Genomic DNA, 23365 nt, shown 5'->3' on the forward strand with positions numbered 1-23365 from the left:
TGGCAGGTCACACAAGTACTGCTGCCGAAGATCCAAAGTGACAATAAATCCGCTTCTCTGGCTGCACATTAGGAGAGGAGTTCTTCGGGAACAAAACGACAGCAAGGGAGGGGACTTAAGCCCTGTCGCGAATTGAATACTAATAGGAACTGTTAATGTCGAAGCGATTAGTGTCAAAACCTGGAACTTTGGCACTGTCATTCAGTCCTGCCGCCACACTGAAGCTCTTATTTTCTTGGTTTTGGCTGTGTTGATGGGAAATGAGACCACTTCTCTTTACAAGGGCGTTCACCTTTACCGAGGACGCTGCCAAAGATAAAAACTGCTGATGCGACGTACAATCAATATCTAATCACTCACTCACTCGTGAGCAGCCGGGTCGTTTTGCCGTCAAATGTAATCAGCTGTGTATGTTATCTGCCTTTAGGGAGAGGTAAGGCGTCACATGTTTCCACAACAGCGTGGATGTTGCCTGAACGCACTGATGCTGCTCTCCGGACAACCAATAATGGAACCATACAATACCTTACTTAAAGGGACACGTCCGTGTTTCCATTTGAGTCTTAAGATACTTTAGCAAGGCACTCTTTAATTGTTAAAGGAAGGACGGCTGGATAAAAAATAAATTCAACAGAAGAAGCCATGTCTCTGGAGATGCCAACATCAAAACGTCGGTTTGTGTGTGCGAGTGAGTGAGTGAGATTTTGCGCCGCTTTGAACAGCATTCGAGTTATATAAGGCGATGCCAGTCTTAAACGTTTTCCACTTTGGTGAAAACGGATACGGGCTGAAGAACCTAGAAGCCAATGGACATGACTGAGACACCTGACACCTGTCAGGATGTCAATTCAGCAGGGAAAATGTTCGGGAAGACCTCATGGTTTGTTGTGTTTAAAGATATTTTAAAAACAGGTTTAACTTATGGTATTTTAAATAATTTATTTATATTGACAGTGACAGTAAAGGTAGGTTTAAAACTATTTTACTTATTTCAAGTCGGCTAATTAAAACTGAAAACTCTGTTTTTATTTGTTATTTTCGTTCACATTTAAATTTTGGAAGTCGATGGTTTCGTCTTAAAAACGTTCTGGCATTACTAGCCGAGAAAGTCGTTAGCCAAATGGAATGACACCTTTGTGACTCCTAAGAAGGACTGGAGACGCCGTGCTCTCAACGTGACGCAAGGTGAAACTATTTCTTCTTCAGGGGAGTCGACGTTTACGTTCAGGCAGTTAGGTTCACGTTGCTGTAATTACTGCACGTCGTAATGATGTGTTCATTGCACTCACTCTCACGTGAGAGGGAACTGGGGAGACAGTTACAGGAAGGACGACCGAAAGGTCACCCCAGTGTTGAGTACCGGTGCGTGATCACCACAAAGGGATGACAAATGGTTCTTTCGTAACCTGCAGATATTCATGACCATGCTGTAAATTCACACCAAGTTCCTCTGTTCCATTTCCATGACAACGCGATAAGAAAGGTGAAACCTGACAGTTAGCCATTCATATGGCTCTCTGAGATAACGGTATCTCGGTCGGGCAAAACAGAAGAAAGTATTCAGTCTGAAAGATACTGTAAAGGCTAAGGTCTTATAGAATGATTTTCAAGTGTAACTCAGGGATAGACTAACGCTTACTCTTAATATAAATAAAATTTTGATGGAAGCAAATAATTCAATTTAATTTTAAATGGAGCTCCGGTGAGATGGAAGATTCAGAACCAGAATCGACCCGAGGAACATGGCTGGATTGGCGGGAGAAATAACGTGCAGCAGTGACTGTGAGGCAAACACTTTCAGCAAAACACTTTTTGAGGGCCATATTAAAAATGGTTGCGTGAGTTGAGATATATTGCTCTCAGAGCAATACTCAAGCAATGTCACGCTGAGGTACTATATACTTTGGTATCTAACGCAGCAATATCCCAGCTGTGTCTATAAATATGCGGCCTGTCAATAATCGAGCCTGGACCAGACAATCCAGTGATATACATCATACGAAGACTAGGTCAGCGAGCCTGACCACCCGATCCCTTTAGCTGCCTCTTACGACAAGCGTGGGTTGCTGAAGACCCACGCTTCATGTGTAATCTACCACAGGGGCTTGTAACGCTAAAAACTGCCATCAAGGTATATACTACTGTCACTGACGGGGTCTTAGTACTATATAAAATGAATATTTGTCACTGACGGGGTCTTAGTACTATATAAAAGGATTTGACGGGGTCTTAGTACTATATAAAAGGAATCCTTTCATATGGTACTAAGACCCCGTCAGTGACAGAATATACCTTGATGGCAGTTTTTAGCGTTACAAGCCCCTGTGTAATCTACGGGTCTGGAACTATAGAAATGGCCTTCACACATTGCACATTTGGTACATCGAACACTTTAACCAACCATTAAGCTACCCCAAAAACTACAAAGTTACTTACTAAAAGTCTAATCTGTCATCTCACTGTTGCAAATACCAATAGCGCATACGGACTATGATGGATCATTGGATAGATTTTTTTACGTACATACAGTTAACATGACTTTATATAATCGAGTCTGGACCAGACAATTCAGTGATCAGTATCATGATTATCGATCTTAGAAACTGGTGTGTCAACCATGTCAGCATGCCTGACCAACTGATCTTGCTACGACAAGCATGGGTTACTGAAGACTAATTATAACCTGGATCTTCACTGGTCCAGAAAGGTTACAGATGTAGTGACTAATATTTAATATGTCCGCCAGTGTTCTTGTAAACTCTTGTGCCAACAGTTGAGGCCCAGAAGGATCTCAGCGGGGCTGCATGTTAATGAGGTTGTTTGACCGAACCAGGAAGTTAATCACTATAATGCCCTAGCAACTAGGCGCTATTGGTTATAAGATAAGAATCCGGCATGACATACTCAGCAACAGCAGGAAGGCGACAGAAACATTTTGTTCCTGGTATTCTGATTAGTTCATATTCCTGGACATTGACGTTTTGTTCTGGAGGCCATTTTCTTGCGGTGATGCCAATATCCTCCAAATATGATTAAATCATGAAATGTTCGGGAATGTCCCAATGCCATTTGTCTCGAGGAAAATCTTTATATTCACCATTAACAATATGGTCAATATTTAGTGCAGGGTGTAAATGCGTCGTTTATGTTTAATGTTTGACTTTAAATGCAGTGATATATACACAAGGGGCCAAGATAATTCGATAATAAGGATCTTCAAGTTTGTCTGCAATGAAAGCCATATGCTGTCAATCGGTTTTCTGACTTCAATGCGCAGTGATGGATGCCCACAGACATGACTATGAGACAGAGGTGACATTACAGATTGACACCCAGTCAAATGTGATCATAATTGGACCACCACAATGGAGTCATGAATGAAATCACGGATACAAGTTGCCATTACGACCACGATCGCAGACTCTTTTATACATACTGGTTAAATTGCTCTCTTTATAAGACTAGGACTTATGCAAACACCGGATTTTTAATACGACTGTAGTTATTATGTCACGGCGGATGACTCAAGAAATGGTTTTCACACACTGTAATCATGTGGGGAATTGAACCCTGAATTTTGCGTGACTAGCGAAACACTTTAACCACTGGGCTTTCCCACCGCCCCACTTCTTTTAAGGACATTCACCAGAGTCAGCAGAATCCATCTCCAATAAACCGAGATATGTTCTCCCAGACCCTTAACAATAATAAAGGCATAACTCAGGTTAGAATGACTGGACAAGACTAGATTGAAATTATATAATGTACCGAATTCTTTTTGATTTATTTGTTTTGTATGTTTACAGCAAAATACCGTCATAACGAGACCGCCTCCATGGTGTAGTGGTTAGAGCGTCCGCCCGGAGAGCGGAAGGTCGCGGGTTCGATCCCCGACCGCGTCATACCAAAAGACGTTCAAATATGATACTTGTTGGTCCCTGCCTGGCGCTCGGCATTAATGGGTACAAGGACTGGTCGGCTCGGAGCCAGTATAATGTGTCTGAGTGGGGTATTCATGCTTCACTGCGGCATGGTATCTCAGTGGGCTAGCACTATAAAACCAGCTTAAGTCTGGGCTAGTACAAGCAGCCGCACATACACGTACACACGCATGCACGTCGTCATATGAGCGAAATATTCTCAAGCACGACGTAAAACCCAATTTCACCTCACCTCACCCCCGTCATAACGAACTCTAAGAGATCTCTACTTCCAGTACGTAATAATCGTAGTTCGTTATGCGCATTTCGGTTAAAATAAACAACCAGTGACCGTGACTAATAGGAGACACGGTCACCTGATGAAAGAGCAAGAATTTGCTCTGAAACGTCGTATAAAGAATAAATTGAAAGTTCTTATCCATTAAACGTGTCATGTATTCATGTTCTTCCAACTTCTAAATGGCTTTCAAGAACTTTAATAAGGGGCAGTTCGTTATGTTCGTCAGTTCGTTCGTAAGCGTGCAAAATTAGTTTACTGTTTAACTTGGACCAAATGTCTAAATGTCTAACTAAGTGGTTACATATGTCAATATTAGACATCAAGTTAAAGGATTACTTCACATATAATTGACCCATCAGACACTTTAACCAGGTGAAATGTGTCGTCTAACTCTGAGCTCTACTGAACCGTTATCGTTGCTCCTAAGCGGAGCTGATGACGTTCATTGTCTGTATAGACACATCCGTATCGCCATCATGGAACTCGTCCTAGTCGAGATGTGATCGGAGCCAGATATGTCCCATTACTCAAACGTGACATTTATTTTCACTGAGAGCGTGACATTTTCCAACGTGAGAAATGTGTCTTTTGAAGGGCTCTGTGTGTTAACTGTTTTACATTGCTTCGTGGGGTGGTGGTTGATGCGTTCGCTTGTCGCCACGTAGGCCTGGGTTAAGTTCTCCTCATGCACTCAATAAAACTGCTATCACTGAATAAACCCTGAGTATTTTGGTGTGTTTGGTCGATGAAGTAACGTAGGAAAATCACTTCCAACAAATACCATGTATTTATTTCGGAAACCAAAACTCTACCTTAACATGAAACGACTTTAGAAGGCATGTGCACACTGTCTGCTGGACTACCACACCTTGTACTCTGGCACACCTGCAGCAAATGTAAAACATGTGTATGGTTTTGCGCGGCTTTTAACAATATTCCATCAATGCCAAGACGCGTTAGCTTCATGCGTGAGGGACGCCCGAAAGGAAGCAGGTCCTTATTACGATAAACGGGGCGGTGTGGTAGCCTACTGGTTTAAACGCACGCTTGTCACGCAGAATACCCGGGTTCGATTCCCCAGTCTGGTATCCCCACGACATTGCCGGAATATTTCTAAAAGCGGAGTAAAACCCTATTTACTCAGTATTAAGATAACAGAATCTGGACTTTTTGGTTTTCAATTCACAATTCAGGCGTTTAAGACGTATTTCAGGTATCACACAACTTGCCAGTATAAAGGAAGCACAGTTTGTTGTTTAACGCAACGCTCAGCACTATTCCATCTACATAGGACAGATGTGAGTAAATAATAGAAGCTGGACCAGAGAATCCAGTGATTAACATCATGGTCAACAATCTACATAACTGGGGCATGAGGACGTCCATCGCCATTTACGATAAGCTCGAGTTGCAGGAGACAAATGCTTCAGGGATCTCCTAAGAGGTGGAGGAAATCACAGAGCAGGATCTAGATTTTCGAAGCTCTCTTAGCGCTAAGATAGTCGTAAGGGCCATACATTAACATTAACTTGCGACTATCTTAGCGCTAAGAGAGCCTCGAAAATCTAGGCCCTCCATACCATTCCTACCATGACTGCCAACTTAACTGGAGCTAACGCCCCCTTTCAAAGCGAGGATGCATCTGAATCTGCGTTTATGTACAGAACCTACAATCTCCGACAAAAACATCTGCCGCCTACCACGCTTCCCGCGCGACCGGAATAAAATATTCCACATATCGATCAGACCAATTCCATTCCCTGTACTCCGGCAATATATACATCAGAGAAATAAAACATCCTATGACTAATAGTGTATCAGTGTTGTGACTCATACCATAGAGCCATCTGCGCTGCGACAGAGCGATGTCGGTAACCGTTAATTCATCATAGCGGCGATGCGTTACACAAATATATAGCGATACGAGTATAGATTTGAATAGACCACATTTAAAGCAAAGGGTTACTTCCCCGGCAGATCCTCTGGAATATTGAAGACGTAATGGTCATCTTAAGGATGAGACATCCATTGTGATAGAAACGACATTAATCTTCTCACTTTTACGGCTAATGAGTGGCCGAGACCATGCCTTAACAAGGTAGACAGACACGGTACTTGTCGGTCAGAGTTACGTCCCTTGGATACAGCTAAAATTTGAACTGATGGGTGACGTCAAAGGTCGATTTTCGCTGAATAGCTGAAAGTCCTGAACAATATATTGCATATATGTTGCATTAAACAGTGATCGACAATATATCAGCAATCCAAATTCCCAAGCTCCACCAGAGTAAAACATGTTGGGTCCTTAAACACACAATGCTGACACAAATCAGAATAGGTATATTTGATACTATCCTCTAATCCCTGTTTGTCACAGGGGAGCTCTATAATAAACTTTCCACAAAACAACAATGCAATTCGTAATACCAAACTCGCTCCTGTTTTAATCAAATCGCCCCAAAGCGTCACTAATCCAGAAGCGCTTATGGGTTTGCGGGCACCTGTTATTAGTCCACGTTTCAGACTTGCCATTACTACACGCCGACCGATGTGAAACACTTCCGATCAAAGTAAGCATCACACATTTTCATTACCTCGAAATGGGAGACATAACTCCAACGATCCGAGAGTTAGAATCAATGGTTATTTAAATTTTCGTTGCTGGATACCAGCGGAAAATACAACATGTGTATTAACCTGATTTAAACATCATCATAGGGTCTCCGGGTCACTCCACGTGATTTCTCAAGCTGCAAAATTTCAAACTGACAAGAAAACAGTTTTACTCTGAAAATCAATTCAAGGGGGTGGTCTTGGCTGTATTGATCTCAATTTCATGCCGATGAAACAACCATGCATAGAGTTGAAAATAAGTGTTCTGCTGCTCGCTGGGTTTTGTTGATTGAATTAAACTTTGAGTAATAGGCTCCTTTAAAACAACATTTCGTTTAAAGGGTTCGCTGCTGGAGCTGCAAGAGAAACACCTGGGACGTAGTAATACTCTCCTTAAGGGAGGAAGAATGCTGTAACACAACTCGGATGAAGACGGGCACCTGCTTCTATTGCAATAGTCTTAAGTGGATGGCAAGGAAATGATGAAGTCTTAAGTATACTGCTCCTCTTTTGATAGGATCATTATTTATCTGTCTCATGTCAGTGTATCTGATATAACCGATTGTCCTTTTCAGTAGTTGAGTATTCTTTATCTGGATTGGCAAGCACTGCACCAATTCATTCATGGTACCAGTGGAACAACAACAAAAGTAGTGAGTGAGCGAGTATGCAACATCACGGCTGGCGACACTAGAAATAGGCTTCACACATTTTACCTATAAGGGGAATTGAACCCGGGCCTTCAGTATGACGAGCGAACGCTTTAACCACTAACCTACCCCCCGCCCCAACAACAAAATTAATAGAAATAAATATAATGAAGATAAGTAATAATCCATGTCCATTGATGATGCCTCAGATTCGAATATCCAAGTGAACAGCCAGGGCCTAGATTTTCGAAGCTCTCTTAGCACTAAGATAGTCGTAAGTGCCATGCATTAACATTAACATACGACTATCTTGGCGCTAAGAGAGCTTCGAAAATCTAGGCCCTGGGCTCTAGATTACTATTAACCCGGTCAGTGGATCAGTGTTTACCCGGAAATCATTCCCAGGTCCTTGTGAAGGAGACAATCCATGCTGCCTACCGGGTACCCATTCACTACTGGGTGAGGATAAGCATCGTTCAATCATACCTAGTTAGCCAAGAGAAAGGCCGAAGCCCAAGTAACTCTCAGGAGCCAAACTTGCTGATCAGGGTAACCAATCGACTAGTTGGTTATATTAGGTGACCTGTACGATGTACAGGACCGTCGGTGTCATGTATGAGCGGGTGTTTCAGAGGCATAAAGGCTGCTACGGTATCTTAATTTCCCCCATGTTCTTAGCATGAGGATGTACATGGATGGTGTTACACACCACAAGTGAGTTTGTGTGTATGGTTTTACGCCACTTTTAGCAATATTCCAGCAACATCGCGGCGGTGGACACAATAAATGGGCTTCCCATATTGTACCCATGAGGGATCGAAACCGGGTCTTCGGCGTGATGAACGAACGTCTTAACCACTAGGCTAACCCCACCCCACCCCCTACCGCACATGGGGTGGTGGTGGGGTGGGTGTTTTAGAAATATATTGTGTTTCCACTTAATGCTGTCACATATACAATATGTACAGAAAAGAAGTTCAGTCCTATTTTTAACACGACTCCAAAATGACACTGAGAGATGGCTCAATTTAGAATAGTTCCCATGCTGAGAATACCATTAGGATATTTCACGCCAAATCTTAAGGATATTGAAAATATCTAGGCTAAATAAACATATTTATCAGTGATTTTGCTGTGGGCAAATGGCTTTAGGACAAAGCCATGATTGTATCAACATTTCATAGGAATCCATTGTATTTGAGAAGAAAATCAATAACACATTTCAGTTGACAATCAGTCAATGTCCTAAAAAAATTTACCGATCAGAAATCCTGATATAGAACCACTCAATACAACAATATCTAAGAGAGATTTTGAGCCCTGTTCCACAAACAAGCGACAAGTGTCGCAAGCCGATGTTAAAGAATGGAAGTCATGATCATCTAAGCGACACAGTGTGTTGAATAGAAGGGTTCTTTTTATCTGAAACGGAACAAATTAAGATTTTGCAGAGCTAAAAGAAGTGTACTGCACTGTGAAGGGGAGAGGAAACAATTCTCATAGTCAGTGCCAGTAACTTTGACATGTCTTCTTCATCTTTGAATCAAAATCCTTTATAAACTCCTGCTGATTTTGTCATGATAGGTACTAAACCATTAAGTTGACTAATGGAGATTGAGCCGTTCAAATGTGTAATATAAAAGCACTGGATGTTGTTCATGGTATCATCTACGTGTTTCACTGCCCAGATCTGATTAGATACAGACCCGTGAAGATCCGGGTAAGAAGAGGTCTTCAGCAACCCATGCTTGTCGTAAGAGGCTAAGAGGCGACTAACGGGATCGGGTGGTCAGGCTCGCTGGCTTGGTTGGCACATGTCATCGCCGCTTTGAGCAATATTCCAGCAATATCACGGCGGGGGACACCAAAAATGGGTTTCACATATTGTACCCATGTAGGGAATCGAACCCGAGTCTTCGGCGTGAAGAACCAACGCTTTAACAATTAGTCTACCCCACCGCCCCCACTGATTAGATACAGGTGACATACAGGTGTGGTATGCACTGACAGTGTCGTAAAACATCACCCACACTTCTCAAACGGCAACCAACTTGATAAACACAGGACATAGAGTCTATCTATAAAGTACACAAGCCACACACGTTTTGACAGGTTGAGCGTGTCAATAGCCGCGTTTGACTTCGCACCTACAAGGCACTTAGATCGCCATTCAGGGTCTTCTACTCTTCTCAGTGGTAGGTAAACAAACCAGGGGTGACCATTGCTTGTGAAATTCAACGAACTTTATGAAGACATGGAAACCCCTATTGGTCGAGACCATCAATTCACATTCACGGTGCGTGACAGTCACCTTTTAAGAGTTGTAAAAACTTTATACACCAATTGATCAGTGTAACCCTTTCACAATATACCCCGGTATGTTATAAATGGTCGATGGGTTGTACATAGTCTTGACAACCTTGTTTACACTATGATTTATGTTACAAGACTACATGTGCATTCGTAAGGGATCCAGCCTTACAAATATGTGTGTTTCCGAACCAATCAGTGCTTTCCGGTTTGGGTATTCTGCTTCTTTTGTAATATAAATATACCATAGAAAAGGAAAGAAGGTTTTCATCCTTGAAATAACAAAAAAAGCATATTTCTGTTTATTGAAGGGTTTGAAAACTCAAATATGTATCAAATCTTTCCGGTCTAATAAAATTAGCAGAGGTAGCGTTCTCCAGTCGCCTATTGGTGTCAGATTTAACCGGTTAGGACCCTCAGGAGTCCTAGAAACCTAAGATCGTGGGTTCGAAGCTAAGATTAGCCCCGATTATGATATTCCATTTTTGTTTGCACCTTCATCGATTGGTTCATAAGCCACAAACGTGCTAGAATATATATAGTGTCCTAAGCCACAAACGTTAACCCAAATATTCCTCTCTTTTCGTTACTATATATACACTAGTTTAAGAGTGCGATAATGCTTTTAGCAGCAGTAACCTTTAATAAATGACGACATGTTTGATGTGAATTCTGACGTTTTGCCACATCACGCACAACAGAACTTAGCCATATTAACCGATTTTTCGATTTTGTTATATATTCCATACTATTAAGACACGTCTCATCCGTTCTGTCACCTTCCAAAACGTACGTTTCTGTAACATCCGCAACCGCAGAGAACTGCCTGGCGAAACATTGCCTTACTTTTCAATACACTACCAGTGTTGCAGTGAACTTGAGGATATAGTTAACTGCCTTTACTCTCAAACCAGATAGGTTGTAAACATCAATCTATTTTCAAAGCTAGGCGCTCCACATTGAACGACCAGGGAAAAGATCGAACGGCTGGCAGCATGTTAAAGAGAAGATTCAATAAATACTTCCCTGTTCAATGAGGATATTGGTTACCCTATATTGTCCGTGTGTATAAAGGTAACAGATACCTAAATCTGACCATTACAACTGCTTAATCCCTACTGATCATATAAACGTCTCACAATGCTGTATATTAAGAGTTAAAACATATCTATGACGGTAGGCCGGGAGATATACGCTATATCGCACAATGAGCCCTGGAGATCTATATGGATGATAAGCATTTGCAGATATGTGCTCTGAGGGAAAGGGTTATTTGCCCCCTGTAGTGACCGTAGTTGGCTTTATCACTACTTATCAAGGAATATATTGCACGAGATAGTACACTGGCGTCCCACATCAGTAATTTTACATACACCTACACCTACACCAAAGCGCTTTGAGTTACTATATAAGCAAGCTCACAAATAAACATTCGTTTACTGCATATAGATCCATGAGATATGATATGGAAGAATTAACGAAGCTACCAGGGAGGGGGTGTTAGCGCCGTATTAGCAATGTTGTAACTTCCCTCGTCAAATACAAAGCGAATCCACTTATAAAACTGCCAAAAGACCCCGGGCTACTCTTCTGTATCACCTTAAACACAATGACCGTAATTTGTTTTAACTCGGTACTAACGGATTAACTCCTAGCCGTTAAAGGTCTACAGTACTTATTCCAGGTAAATCCTATTCCAATCAGTTAACCACGTACAGCTTGCAGAAATACTGCGGAGTATATGAAAAAAACTTAATATTCAAACCCTAAGGAACATCGTTAATATCCAACTCAACTTCTATATAATAATATGGTTAAAGCGTTGGCCGTCACGCCGAAGAAGTTCGAATCGTTAACATGAAGCCCATTTCTCGTGAACATTCTAAAAGCGTCGTAAAACCAAACTCAGTCAGTCTATAGAATAGGAATGATGACATATGTCATACTGAGCTAGAGCACTACATTACATTGTTAACTTATGGTTAATTTACTTATAATGAAGCTGCACTTGTTCAAGTTCCTTCACAATATATACTATCGGCTTGCAAAGAATTCTCAGCTGTCAGTAACGTCCAATTCCGGCCTGGACACTACGACCATCCTTTTCAATATCTGAGTGGTATGAATGCGAAATTACAATTGAGATTAAAGAAACCAACAACTATAGGTGAACCTATACTAGTATGACATTGCGAATAATGCAAAATTACAATTGAGATTCAAGAGACCAACAACTATAGGTGAACCTATACTAGTATGACATTGCGAATAATGCAAAATTACAATTGAGATTCAAGAGACCAACAGCTATAGGTGAACCTATACTAGTATGACATTGCGAATAATGCGAAATTACAATTGAGATTCAAGAGACCAACAACTATAGGTGAACCTATACTAGTATGACATTGCGAATAATGCGAAATTACAATTTAGATTCAAGAGACCAACAACTATAGGTGAACCTATACTAGTATGACATTGCGAATAATGCAAAATTACAATTTATATTCAAGAGACCAACAACTATAGGTGAACCTATATTAGTATGACATTGCGAATAATGCGAAATTACAATTTATATTCAAGAGACCAACAGCTATAGGTGAACCTATACTAGTATGACATTGCTAATAATGCAAAATTACAATTTAGATTCAAGAGACCAACAACTATAGGTGAACCTATACTAGTATGACATTGCGAATAATGCAAAATTACAATTGAGATTCAAGAGACCAACAGCTATAGGTGAACCTATACTAGTATGACATTGCGAATAATGCAAAATTACAATTTAGATTCAAGAGACCAACAGCTATAGGTGAACCTATACTAGTATGACATTGCGAATAATGCAAAATTACGATTTAGATTCAAGAGACCAACAGCTATAGGTAAACCTTATAGTCGGTATTATGACAACGGAGTTTAGCCGAGGGCGTTACTGTAGATTATCACAACGAGAGAGTAAATCCGTACGGCTATAGCAACAAGTCAACACCGCCACAGAAAACACATTGGTGTAGTTCACACCTGACTTGACGAATAAGTTTTATCCTTCTTTGATGAGATTCCATGGTATTAAGACTTATGCCTCATCAACTGGGAACAGTGAAATGTGGGTGTGGGAGGCTTGGACACACTCTAGCAATCAAACCTCAGGTAATAAGAAACACATACAGTACATACAGGGAAACTCCATATGGATTCAGTATAAAGGCGCTGCTGTCGAAATACATCTACATTACACTACACTTATAACGAACACGTATATAACGAAAAGACAGAAATAACGAACTGTTTATTGTACCCCACTGTAGTGAGTAAGTGAGTTTAGTTTTATACCGCACTCAGCAATATTCCAGCTATATGGCGGCGGTATGTAAATAATCGAGTCTGGACCAGACAATCCAGTGATAAACAGCATGAGCATCGATCTACGCAATAGGGAACCGATGATATGTGTCAACCAAGTAAGCGAGCCTGACCACCCGATCCCGTTAGTCGCCTCTTACGACAAGCATGGGTTGCTGAAGATCAATTCATGGGACTATACCCCACTGTAGGATTTTAGTCGAAATGCATATAATGGACTACGGATATAACGAACTAAAATTAGCGGTCAATTTGATTTCGTTCTAATGGTAGTTTACCTTAATTGATGTAAAATATACATGTTTCATATGCTTGTTTCATACATTGTCAGTTTCATATGTTTCTCCTAAAGAATACGACGTCCTAAAAGTTGACATTTAGTTGACACCCCAATTTCAGTAGGCAGAGGCATACATGCTCTGAGTATATGTGATAGAAATGGCAGCTCCATAACTGTAATTGCACGAAGTTAATTTGTGAGACATGGTCATGATAATACCTAAAACTAATCCCTGTTTAGACGCAACTAAAGTGTGTTTAGTCTCTGTTTGACGTAACTAAGTATATGCCAATGGTTTGTTTAACGTAAGTAACAAATAATGCAAGCTTTTTCCTTAGTAAAGCCTGTTCTACTTGAGTTATTACGACTGAAGCCTATTCTACGTAAGTTATTAAGACCGAAGTGTTTTCCACCTAAGTTATTACGACTGAAGCCTGTTCCACGTAAGTTATGACTAATCAATGCCTGATCCACGTAAGTTATTAAGATTAAAGCCTGTTCCACGTAAGTAATTACGGATGAAGTCTGTTCCACGTAAGTTATGACTAATTAACGCCTGATCCACGTAAGTTATGACTAATTAATGCCTGATCCACGTAAGTTATTAAGATTAAAGCCTGTTCCACGTAAGTAATTACGGCTGAAGTCTGTTCCACGTAAGTTATTACGACTGAAGCCTGTTCCACGTAAGTTATGACTAATTAACGCCTGATCCACGTAAGTTATGACTAATTAATGACTGATCCACATAAGTTATTAAGATTAAAGCCTGTTCCACGTAAGTAATTACGGATGAAGTCTGTTCCACGTAAGTTATGACTAATTAACGCCTGTTCCACGTACGTTATTAAAATTAAAGCCTGTTCCACGTAAGTAATTACGGCTGAAGTCTGTTCCACGTAACTTATTACGACTGAAGCCTGTTCCACGTAACTTATTACGACTGAAGCCTGTTCCACGTAAGTTAATACGACTGAAACATGTTCCACGTAAGTTATTACTAATTAATGCCTGCTCCACGTAAGTTATTAAGTTCCACGATTTCTGAAGTCTGTTCCACGTAAGTTATTACGGAGTCTGTTCAACGTAAGTTATTACGACTGAAGCCTGTTCCACGTAAGTTATTACGACTGAAGCCTGTTCCACGTAGGTTATTACGACTGAAGCATGTTCCACGTAAGTTATTAAGACTGAAGCATGTTCCACGTAAGTTATTAAGACTGAAGCATGTATATATTGCCATTTCCAAATGACGTATCCAGATTTCTTGGTGGTTTCTCGATAAAACAGATTACTTTTGACAGCATGGTTTTCTGAAATATTAAACAGCCTCTAGGCCTAATTTTTTCTTAGGATACCACTTTCAAGTGGGATGACCGTAGATCTGTTGTTATTGCTCAAGCACACATGTAAATTGTTATACATCGTCTCTGAAACAATGTCATAAAAACTTCAAACTATCGGTGCGTAGTCTTTACAGATCAAAAGTTAATGACAGTGATTGATTTTTCAGTTATCTAGCAGCTAACACTGACGATATAAACGCACAGCATGCCCAGGATATTCTGGGGTGGTATTTATATCACGCCACAGCAGACTAATGATTAAGAAACGGACATAACGTGACCTTGCTGACTATGTGTCATCGTGACCTTGCTGATTGTATGTCATCGTGACCCTGCTGATTGAATGTCACCGTGACCGTGTACTGCGGGATGCTCATACCATCAACCACTGGATCTAGGCTCGATGTCTTACAGCTTGATAACTCTGTGACTTAAAACTACATTCCATGACTCACAAACTTTAACTGGCTCGTGGGCATTACGGACTCACAAACACATCAGTTCAGAGACAATCCAAGACTCACAAACACATCAGTTCAGAGACATTCCATGACTCATATACATAAACAGGATAGGGGACATTACGGACTCACAAACGCATCAGTTCAGAGACATTCCAAGACTCACAAACACATATCGGTTCAGAGACATAGCGCGACTCGCAGACACACCATCGATTCAGGGACATTCCGTGACTAACACAGAGATTTATGGACATTTTGTGACTCACAAACACATCGGTTCAGGGATAGTGGTATGAATTCACCTGCTAACACCTTCATCGAACTCTGCCAATAAATCAAAACTAAAACAACTTGTTCTTTTATCACCCGACTTTCGACCACACAATGCCACTTAAACCAGTTTCCGATGAAATCTGCATGATGCAAGGTACTTGCACTACTGGGAGGTGCTGATTTGCTTCGAGAATCGAACATCTGCTAACAGTAATTGTCAGCCTGTTTTGAATATTATCCGCTGGGTATCATTTACAAAGAAATCAATAAATCAATTCAGTAAACATGTCCTTGTGCTTGTGTTTACAGGGTCAGGCGCGACAGCTCTTCCGTCTGTCCGAGACAATTACAAGGACTAGTTGTCTTATCCTTAAATCTACTTATTTTACATAACCCACTATCCAGAAATATACCGCGGAGTAACTGGATATGACCAATGGGATCTTTCCCTGGTTTATCACAGCCCATAGCAGGTGCGTAATTACTAGCAGGATATAATCATTATTCTTGTACTTTATTCTTGTCATAAGCGGTGTATCAATAACCATTCCGCTCTTTTATAGACCATATCATATCCTATAGATTTCTGGTTAAACGAAATCTGTTTCAAATTACGGTAACATCCCAATTATTTGATTCCTAATCAAAGCTTTATTAGACTCAAGTACACATTGTACCCCTCTTGGGTTACAAGACATACGTTTGATTTACTTTGAAGGATAGCACAATCTGTGGCAAAGCGGCCAGTCGGTAAAGCATTTGTTTTGCTGGTTAAGATTCAAGGAAAGTTGAATTCCCAAATGACCATTGATATATCTTTAATGAAGGTTATTGCTGTTTGGATAATACGATATGTTTTCATCAATAAACCAGAACTGCAAACACGCACAATTGCCCTTGTTCTCCTGTGAGAAACGCACTATCTTCTCGCGTCACAGCGTGCCGCATGCAAAGAGCTGAAGAATAGTGCTTGGAATATGGATGTACAGTTTGAGAACCACTTATTCTGTAAGTAGTGTACGATCTGCGGGTTAATATCCTTTAGATGTGCGTGCCATTCAATGGTTCTAGCTTTCCCAAGCTTCATTATCTTGATGCCAATCTCAACAATTGTATAGACTGTCATTTACAGAGCAAAAGTATCCATTAACTCTTTTAAGATCTACGAAAAAATCACAGTTTCTTGTCTTTCCAATCGAATCCAAGCAATCGGAACCAATATGGCTATGTATATATGTCAGGATTAGAGTTTCAATTACAGTTTTCCTGAAAAGACAACACATTTGCTTCGGAGCAACGAACTTCACAATCATAACCTCAAATTCTGAACAAGATGTGTAGGAATGTATTGCCACTAATTCTTACAGGCGTGGAACTGTTCAAATTTGGTCAGCTGATGTTTGGCACTGTGGTAAGTTCAAAGAGCAACGGTATGGTGCAGTCAAAATCAACACACACGTGATGAGCCTGGGATTGGATCAGAAGAACCTAGACCTCTTGCCACCGTTGCCTCGCCTGAAGATCTGGGGCCCGTTTCACAGTGCGATCGTAGCGCTACGACTGTCGTAAGTCTATGTTAAAGTATGGGAGTTACGATTATCTTAGCGCTGCGATTACTTTGTGAAACCTCGTACCTCCTATAGTGTAACAAAGACTTACGACACTCGTAGCGCTACGATTGCTTTGTGAACCCTCGTACTGCAACATACACTTATGGCAGTCGTAGCGTTACGATTGCTTTGTGAAACCTCGTCCTGTAACATAGACTTACGACACTCGCAGCGCTACCATTGCTTAAGATGAGTCCTCGTACTGTGACATACATTAACATCGTAACTTACGACTATCATAGACTTACGACACTCGTAGCGCTACGATTGCTTTGTGAAACGGGCCCCAGTACTGTAACATAGACTTACGACAGTCGTAGCGCTACGATAGCTCTCCGAAACAGGGCCATGAAAGCATAATGGTTAATTGTCTGAAATATTCACATACCTGTCGACCGTCCAGCGTGAATATCTTCCTGACGGCTCCGCTGTCGAGTTTGATTGCCTCTGTTATGTCTGTGAGAACCTGGTCGAAGGAATGTGCTGTCTTTTTATTCAGCAATATCCTCACAGCCTTACGTGGCTTACTTCCGTTCCGTATAATTGTAACCAACTTTGGCTTCAGAATGAACCCTTTGTTTTCATTCTCGTACGTTTCCTTGGCAACAGAAGCGCCACCATCTTGTGAGTCAGCACCGCGAGATTTGATGTTATAATTCCAGTTTGGGGACGAACTTGTTGTGTATTCCAGATTCTTGAAGACATCGGTAGAAGCACAGACGTAACTCTCACCTTCCTGGAGTTCAAATAAGCTCGTTATTTTCTTCGAACCATCCATAGTAAACATATGTCGGACACCATTAGGAAGCACCACCTTATCACACAGCGGGCTAAGGGTTAACTCTGCCATGAGGGACTCAAAAGTCCTGAATCGTTCAGGTGATACGGCATATATCATGCCTTTAAAGAACCTGTCCCCATTCCTGTAAAATCTCACTTTCTTGGCGCGTTTTTCCTCCGACATTCGAAGGATACTGTGTCTGATGAGTGATCCATGGTCACTGTGGCTTGTCGGACTGCGTGCGCGTCCAGAGCGCGTGCTTTGACGGCTAGCTCTGTAAGCGAAGTGTTCATCGTAGTCTCCCATCATATATACTGGAGAAGAGAAACAATATACATTAATATGAATTCCAGGAATGTATTCTGCGGTGGAATTCACGATGTGGCATTATGTTTGTTTAGAATGGAAGAGTGAGTGAGTGAGTGAGTTTGGTTTTACGCCACTTTTAGCAACATTACAGCAATATCACACCGGACACCAGAAATATGTCTCACACATTGTACTCATGTGGGGAATCGAACCCTGGTCTTCGGTCTGAAGAGCGAACGCTTTAACCACTAGGCTACCCCAGGGCACCATAATGGAAGAAAACTAATAACTACGTCGTGGTCTGTGCCTCATTATAGCCCTAAACATTTCCCACAATTTGCAACATATTAATCCTGTTATTCAGTTGTAAATGCATCTTTAATCCCTCCCCTAAACTTGTCCTAAATCTTTGGCTATTACAACAGCTTCAACAATACTGTTAAACACGTTTTTACATTCGAGACCAAGTCTGAAGAGGTGTTTATCCTGACATGGATTATTTCGGGACTTCGACAGAACACTTTCAAATGCCACATGGTCTAGGACTTATTGAACAATATCGCCCGTAGGGGCTGGTGAGATATTGAGACTTAGCCCCCATATCGCTTGAGGTAGATTTATAGGCTCTCGAAATTTCAGGTGCAATGCTTCACTGATATGACAAATGAATTTAAATGGGCAATTATATTGACTTAGGATTTTAGACTTAGTTCCCGGTATTGAGAGGATGTTGAACAAAATCTTAAATATCGCTTCCTTTTTTACAGCGAGGTCATTTCATACAAAACTCTTACATGGTGCTTTAATCTGCAGGTAATATGGGTGCGTGAGTGAGTATGGTGTTACGCCGTTTTTAGCAATAGTCCACCAATAAAACGGCGAGGGACACCAGAAATGGTCTTCACACATTGTACCCATATAGGGAATCAAACCCGGGTCTTCGGCGTCACGAGTGAACGCTTTAACCACTAGGCTACCCCAACGCCACCAAAGTAATGTGGAATACATAACTGAGGATAAGAATCTGTGTGACATGCATATTGGAAAATACAGAGGTGGATAAAAAAACCTAAATAAAAAATGGATGAATGGTGTCCATTATTAATGACATGACGATGTGAACAAAAACTCACAGTGGCCCGACGTAAGTTAACACAAAAGGTGTGTGTCATCCTGCCCAAGGTCTTTCAAATAATTATCAACGAAAACAGTGTTTTATACGTACCATTACTTAATTACTGCCGTGCACTGAACACTATAGAGCTGACAGTAAACAAATGTCAAGGTATCTCGCCACTTCATTCAGACCGACAGCGCCCAGTTGGTAACGGTACCAAGAAGAGACAAGCCTCTTTTATACCATAGCCCGTGGCATTTCTCATTGATTTTGTAGTTCAAGCGAAACAAGGGGAACGATAATATATTTACTTACAGTTTAATGCTACCCCTTGCTGTTAGATAGCCAAAAAGAAATGTAAATGAAGACGCATTGAATCCAGTCACGGTTGGGTCCGAGTATGGAGTGCGTTAAATACTATTTCACTGTACTAGGTTGATAACAATACTTATACCATGGGTGACCAGTTCTGCTCTCATAGCCCACTCCTTCAGCTGGGGGTTGTCTATGAAGTAATTCCGTGACTCAGATCTTATTCATAGCTGTTAATCTATGATCAAGATGTACTTGTTATGAGCGATCTATCGTTTCTATCAAGAGCGGTTCATATCACCGACACTTCGGCTCAGTTACTCAAGCTAAATAGTAGGATTTCAATTTCTAAACGGCATTTAGACAGAAACAGAACCGGTCGTCTATAGATCTATATCACCAACATATCAGATGAACCGATATGTTTACTTTGGGCTGTGCGTGGCCATTCAAATTATTTTTTTCAAAACTTGAGTGTTGTAGACAATATCCACACAAAAAATGTTCATTAAATCCTGGGTAAATATAGTTGACATGAATAAAGTTGGGTACATGGTACGTTGAAGATGTTAAATATTCTTAGTTAAGACGGCAAGAACTGGCACATGGAATGTTGAAGACGTAACTCCTTGTGTGTGTTAAGGCTGTTTTAATCTGCCCATCGAACATATGTTATCTGCGAAGCGTTCTTCAAAGCATGTGGCTTTGCTGACTGAAACCGATATTATGGGTACTTGCGTTTCGTACGACAACACAGACAAGTTATTATCGGCCGTATATAAACATAATCACACCCCGTCAGTAGGAAATCATTCGACAAGGAAAACAACGATAATCCACCTGATACAAATTAGACCAATTCACAACAAAGAAAATTCTATGGAAATAATGGGTGGCACGTACAGACAATGTCGTTACAAGCATACACGTTACCATCTGAATAAATTTAAATGGTTATGTGTGGCGTATCGTTCTGATCCATGGGAATACCCAATGGCGACTAACGTTATGGGTAATGTGTACAGTCAAATATGAGAAACATATTCAGTCTCGCTTACCTGAAAACCCACACGCTGTCTCTATTCTCGCCGGCCGTCTGCGAGTTGCACAGACAAATCCGCCCCTCACACGATCAATACAAGCAACGGTTCTTCATAATTTATGATTCCCGTAGCAGACGACATGCCGTAATACCTGCATAGCAGACGACCGGTTGGTATGAGCGATAACAACACACGACCTCGTTCTGAGGCTCACGAACAGTCTGCAAGTGTCACGCGCGGGACATGCAGTGGGCGATACCATTACGGTGTGGGATGAAAGCTGGTAGAAAATTCTTAGTGCACATTACCTAATAACACCCTAACGCCACTTAGCTTTGGGCGTGAGATACCAGATCGTATCGGCCGGTTTGGGACAGATTTAGTTGCCGTCAACTCCAAAGCCCTGTAAATAGGATTAGTAAACAGAACGGGCCTGGTTGAGTTACTCCACTGAAGCGTGAATGGTATTGTCCGGGTGGGTTTCAAGGATGGGATTTCCCAGAACCATGTGGTGTTACGGGTATATGGCAATCAATCACATTGTTTGAAAACAGATACCAACTTCTTGGTTCGTCTCTATCACTGCTCAAGTAAGAAAGGTTGCGAGGAGGTATGTTGTTTACCTTCGCGTTTAGAATTATTAAACTGCTGGTACTAGGTCTTTGAATGGCATTTAGAAGTGATACACATACGAAGAGAGTTATTATGGATGTCAACTTCTATATTATGAGGAACACAATTAACGTTTCGGAGAATACCCTTACTCCTCATAATAAAGACTGACTGACTGAGTTTGGTTTTACGCCGCTTTTAGCAATATTCCAGCAACATCACGGCGGGGGACACCAGAAATGGGCTTCACACATTGTGCCCATGTGAGGATTCGAATCCGGGTCTTCGGCGTGACGAGCCAACGCTTTAACCATTAGGCTAACCCACCGCCCCTCATAATAAAGAAGTTGACGTCCATAATAACTCTGCCGGTGCTAGCCCGGAAAAGAGCCGGTTTCATCTCCCACTGATATACCATGATTCGGTTTTATATAGATACCCCAGATCTGGCAAATAGTGAGTGTGAATTGGTTTTACGCCGCTTTTAGCAATACTCCAGCAATATCACTACAGGGGACACCAGAAATGGGCTTCACACATTGTACCAATTTGGGGAATCGAACACGGGTTTGCGGCGTGACGAGCGAACGCTTTAATCAGTAGGCTACCCCAAATCTGACAAATATGCTGACTCCAATCTAGTTGTATCCCATTTAAACCGGGAGCGCAGGGAAACAACAAACACCATGCTCTTTAAAACGTCTTTTGGTATGACTCCACCAGGCATCGAACAAACGAGGGGCGGTGGGGTAGCCTAATGGTTAAAGCGTTCGCTCCCCACATGGGTACAATGTGTGAAGCCTATTTCTGGTGTCCCCCCGCCGTGTTATTGCGGGAATATTGCTAAAAACGGCGTAAAACCAACCTCACTAGAACAAACAACCTTCTGTTGTCCATGCAGACAGTGGGGTAGCCTAAGCAAGTGGTTAAATCGTTCACCCGTTACGCCGAAGACCCAGGTTCGATTCCCCACATGGTTACAATGTGTGAAGCCCGTCTCTGGTGTCCCCCGCCCTGAAATTGCTGGAATACTGCTAAAAGCGGCGTAAAACCCTGACACACTCACTCATCCATACACCATATTGAAAAATGGCGGCCATCTTGAATATTCAATGCCTCCCTATCTGTATCTTATTTTTATAGCATAATCAACATATCTGCCAAATTTCATGCTTGTAACATGAAAATGCATAATTATACCATTATCCGCTGGACTATAATGAGAGGGTGATGTAAATGTCCAGTGTGTTGTGTGACGTTCAACGGTCACCAGTGAGTGTATAAAACGTAGTGTTGTGTCTTGTGTATAGTGTAACGTATTGATATGTGTAGTATTCATGATAACTCAGGGATGTATTTAGTGTGTATTGTAACATTTTGTATTGTAACGTAGTGTTCCCTCCACTGTGTTCATTACATTACAATATTCACTGAACCCGTTAGATCCAGGTTAGAATTGATCTTCAGTAAACGCCATGCTCGTCGCAAGAAGCCAATAACTGGAAACTGTGTTCAGACGCTCGGATTTTACTGAAGCATGTCATCGTGTCCCCATGGCGTAGATCGCTGCGAATGATGTCAGTCATTGGCCTGGCTGGTCCAGACTCGATTAGTCACAGGCTGCTGTCATTTTGCTGAAATAATGATGAGTGTTGAAAAGAGCCACAAAGGTTTGTTTTGACCTGAACACTGAAAGTAGCACCTATCTGACCATTTGTATTTGAATACAAAGAAAACCATTTCTTCCGCTGACTGTACCATGTCGGGAAAACACACCAATGATGTCATTAATTACATTAAACTTTGTGACGCTTCATGTTGTTCGTAGAAACGGACTAATTATTTTACGAGTGCTTCACACAACGTGCATTGTATTCAAAACGGATGAGAATATTGAGATCCGAGCAATTCCCAGTTCAAATGAGTGAGTGAGTTTAGTTTTACGCCACACTTAGCAATATAACAGCTATATGACGGAGGTCTGTAAATAATCGAGTCTGGACCAGACAATCCAGTAAGCAACAGCATGAGCATCGATCTGCGCAA

At 41.4% G+C, this 23365-nt stretch overlaps 1 protein-coding gene across 5 annotated transcripts in view; it reads right to left on the reverse strand.

The window, feature by feature from the left end:
• LOC124279001 (serine/threonine-protein kinase DCLK2-like) overlaps positions 1-20941 on the reverse strand; it is an 84018-nt gene extending 63077 nt beyond the window's left edge. For 4 of the 5 annotated variants that reach the window (XM_046715101.1, XM_046714956.1, XM_046715026.1 and 1 more), the window contains exons 1-2: positions 20723-20941; positions 17534-18240 (exon numbers count right to left, since the gene is read on the reverse strand). In XM_046715101.1, coding sequence (XP_046571057.1) covers positions 17534-18235 — 702 coding nt within the window. In that variant the 5' untranslated portion in view covers positions 18236-18240; positions 20723-20941. Of the gene's footprint in view, positions 1-17533; positions 18241-19667; positions 19687-20722 lie in introns of all 5 variants that reach the window. The other variant, XM_046714891.1, reaches the window with a different exon arrangement.
• Positions 20942-23365: the final 2424 nt, after the last annotated feature.

The sequence above is a fragment of the Haliotis rubra genome, unplaced genomic scaffold (genome assembly GCF_003918875.1).
Source record: "Haliotis rubra isolate DU_JTF1 unplaced genomic scaffold, ASM391887v1 Scf1, whole genome shotgun sequence".
Classification (NCBI taxonomy): Eukaryota; Metazoa; Mollusca; class Gastropoda; order Lepetellida; family Haliotidae; genus Haliotis; species Haliotis rubra.